This window comes from Acanthisitta chloris, unplaced genomic scaffold (assembly GCF_000695815.1).
Source record: "Acanthisitta chloris isolate BGI_N310 unplaced genomic scaffold, ASM69581v1 scaffold35924, whole genome shotgun sequence".
In the NCBI taxonomy this organism is placed as follows: Eukaryota; Metazoa; Chordata; class Aves; order Passeriformes; family Acanthisittidae; genus Acanthisitta; species Acanthisitta chloris.
The window spans coordinates 16,286-19,609 of NW_008669614.1; the positions used below are offsets into that span (position 1 = coordinate 16,286).

The following is a 3,324-nucleotide window of genomic DNA, read 5'->3' on the forward strand; positions in this document are numbered from 1 at the left end:
CCCTCTCTGTGTTAGTCTCCTAACAGGAGCACATAAAACTGGCAATGCTGTTGCATTCCACTGTAGACAGAGTCACACATGGCTCCAGAGTTTCAGAAAAGGAGTTGTAGGCATCTCTAAAATCTTTCTTAGGAACTGCATTGATAGGACAAGGGGTAATGGGTTCAAGCTGAAGGAGGGGAAATTTAGGCTGGATATTAGGGAAAAGTTCTTACTGTGAGGGTGGTGAGACACTGGCCCAGGTTGCCCAAGGAGGCTGTGGCTGCCCCAACCCTGGCAGTGTTCACTACCAGGTTGGATAAAGCCTTGAGCAACCTGCTCTGGTGGGAGCTGTCCCTGCCCAGGGCAGGGGGTTGGAACTAGATGATCTTTAAGGTCCATTCCAACCCCTAACATTCTGTGATTCTTCCTTTCCCTCTGCTTTCAGAAGTACCTTCTTGTTGAATATACACCATTCTGAATCTGATCATTTCACAAGAAAGCAAAAGCATAAAGTGACTTTCAGCATTGCTAAGGGTCTTGGAGCCTCCATTTCTTCCCATTCATGGAGATTTCAACAGCACAGGGCTTCAAAAGACTGTCCTCTTTTCTAAACCTTTTCAACACACAAAGCTTTTCAAGTCCTCTCAGCACTTTGAGGCCTGAGTGCAGTGGGGCCAGTGTATGTAATACACAAATATCTTCTTGTTTGCTGCTGAATTACGTAATGACATTAAGGAGAGTATGTGATTTCTCCACAAATGGAATATATTTGCTTTTGGCAAGAGAAACAGTACTGTCTTAGCAAGGGTCAGTGCTAGAGGGTTGGGGCTAAATCAAGTGAAGAAAGTAGGCTGCTTTGCATTGGGTTGATGGGATGCAGGTAAAAGAACTTGTAGCATTGCCTCAGAAATCTTATTTTATTTCATGTCTTTATTTTGCTTTGTAGCTGAACAAGCTGCAGTCACCCAGCTCCAAAAAAGTCACGTTTGGCTTGAATAAAAACATGACTGCTGGTGAGTCTGATACATGTCTCCAAAGTCTCTCTAGTAGCCAAGGAAGGGGGAAGCTGTATGCTCACACACACCTGTAGAACACCTCTAGACCAGGACAATTCTGATCCTTTTTTTGTCTCATTATTTATATATAGTTTGCAAACCCTCCTTAAGTTCCTTTCCAGAGGAGATGGTAAAGTCTAGGACATTCAGTCCAACAGCTAGACTTGAGCAATTCCAGGGTGCTGCATTACTGACCTGCAGAAGGAACCTTATGGCTGGAAAACCATGGAGCAGAGTGATGGATTCACCTTGCTGAACTGCCTCTTTGCAGGGCACCTCTGAGGGGAACACCTGAGCTTCACAGTCTTCATTGCTCACTTGTGTTTCCCAGAGGAATGGTGCTGATATGCTGATAAGATCAGGCCGTATAATAGCCAAGTTTCCTTTTCATCTTGGCTGCCTGTAATTTATTAATGGTCATGAGTAGATAAATGTCACTTCCCTTCTGTAAGCAGACAGTTTTTTCCCTGTTAAACAAACGTCTTTTGCTCCACAGCATAGAAGTTTATTCCATTTAGCTATTTTTTAACTCTGACATGTGCAGTAGGTCAAGTTCAAATGGAGAATAGTGTATTTAGATACGTGTCTATGTTAAAAGAGCATGGCTGGACATAAAAACTGCCTCCCTGCTGGCAGAAGGGATGGCCAAGAGTCTCTTGAGCACTGCTGTTTGACAGTCAGAGCAGACACTTCTAACCCATCATCCCCTTTTAAACTCAAGTGTGGTGATCCTCAGGATAGCTGGAACACTCGAGTCCCAGGAGTAGGCCCAGAGTCTCTGGTGGTCTGTGAAACCATGGGGAATGGCTCACAGCCTCTCAGGGGATTGCAGCAGACCCTGTTCTCCAAGGGACTCTGCTAAGAGATTTTCTTCACCATCTCTCTGTTTTCTCTGCAAAGACTTAGGCTTCTGATCCTTGGTGAAATTAAGGATCTAAGACAGATTCCCAGGGTTGGGCAATTCCACAGTTGATTGACAGGTCCAGTTATTCCAGGAGTTTCATTTCTTTTAACTTGTTTGCTTGGTTTTCAACAGAATTTAAAAAGACTGACAAAAGTATATTAGTGAGCCCAGAAGGACCTTCCCGTGTGGCTTTCAATCCTGAGCAGAAACCCCGACATGGAGTGCTGAAGTCATCCACAGGCACCCCAACAGGAGAGCCTCAGATGAAGAAACCATTTACTGTGTCAGCTAAGAAAAGACCAACTGCAACAGACTTCTTTTAAACCAAGAGTTGTGGCCTACTTTTGTACAGGACATTTTGCTAACCTAGAATGTTCTCTGGAGGTATTTTGAACTTCTTTATTTTTTTAAGTTAATATGAATTGTATATACAAAATCCTGATTGTGACCTGGGTCATGGCTATTTTGAAACCACTTCAGCTGTATCTTGAAATACTTGTTTTGTCTATTTACAGAAAAGAAACAAAATCCAATCTCTGCTCAGGTTTGGTCTGCAAAAAGTATGGTCTCTGCCCATGTCATTCCCAAAGGACTTGTCCATTTGATTAAGAAATGTCCAGGGTTTGATTGTTCCAGTGATTTGTTATTTTTTGAGCCAGTGTAAGACACTTTGCACTTCATGCTATTAAACTGTCTTTCATTGGACAGGGCTTAAATTGGAAAACAGCAATGTAGATTTTGAGCCTACTTCTTGCTCATGTATTTTAGAATCTTCCTCTGCCATTTTTCATGTGTCACCCTTGGCATCCTGTTAATTCTTCTGGAAATAATGATTACCTCATGTCTCTTGTTTCATAGCAGCTGGACTTGGGTAGCTTTGCAGGTAGCAAGCAAGCTTTGCCTGGGATAAGGAATGCCTAGCTGCTCAAGTGGTCACTGTGGCAAATAAACCTTGCCAGCTGGTTGTCTGCTGAGTTGGGGATAGTCACCACATGATTTTCAGTAACACAAGTGCCAAAGCTGGCTGTGCTTGCTGCTGTAAGCTGGCTGCTTCTCTCCACTGGAACTGAAGTCATGCTCTTGTGCAGGAGAAACCTTTGATATTTCCAGGTCTTCCCCCTCATCCCCACTGCTGCCTTTCCTGAAGGTCTGACAAGGCTCCTGGTTTTCTGCTTTAGCAGATGTCATCACCACGTTGTACCAGAACTCAGCTCTCATTCAGTGAATGAACCTCTGGTTGTACTGCTGAGCTGGGTCAGTGCAGTGCATCTTTGGGTAGGACACACATCTCTGAAAGCTTTGATGCCTCTGTACAGGGTAAAACTGTACAGCCCAGGCAGCTTTGTTTGGTTTTAATGGAGAACCAGGAAAACTGTCCACAGC

General features: G+C 43.9%; 1 protein-coding gene across 1 annotated transcript in view; it reads left to right on the plus strand.

Annotated features, from left to right (window-relative positions):
- LOC103800960 (ribosomal RNA processing protein 1 homolog B-like) overlaps nt 1-2,556 on the plus strand; it is a gene marked incomplete at its 5' end in the record, with an annotated part of 16,705 nt that extends 14,149 nt beyond the window's left edge. Inside the window, 2 exons of the mRNA XM_009073353.1 lie at nt 929-995; nt 2,074-2,556. Of these exons, the coding sequence (XP_009071601.1) occupies nt 929-995; nt 2,074-2,264 (258 nt within the window). The remainder of the gene's footprint in view (nt 1-928; nt 996-2,073) is intronic.
- Nucleotides 2,557-3,324: the final 768 nt, after the last annotated feature.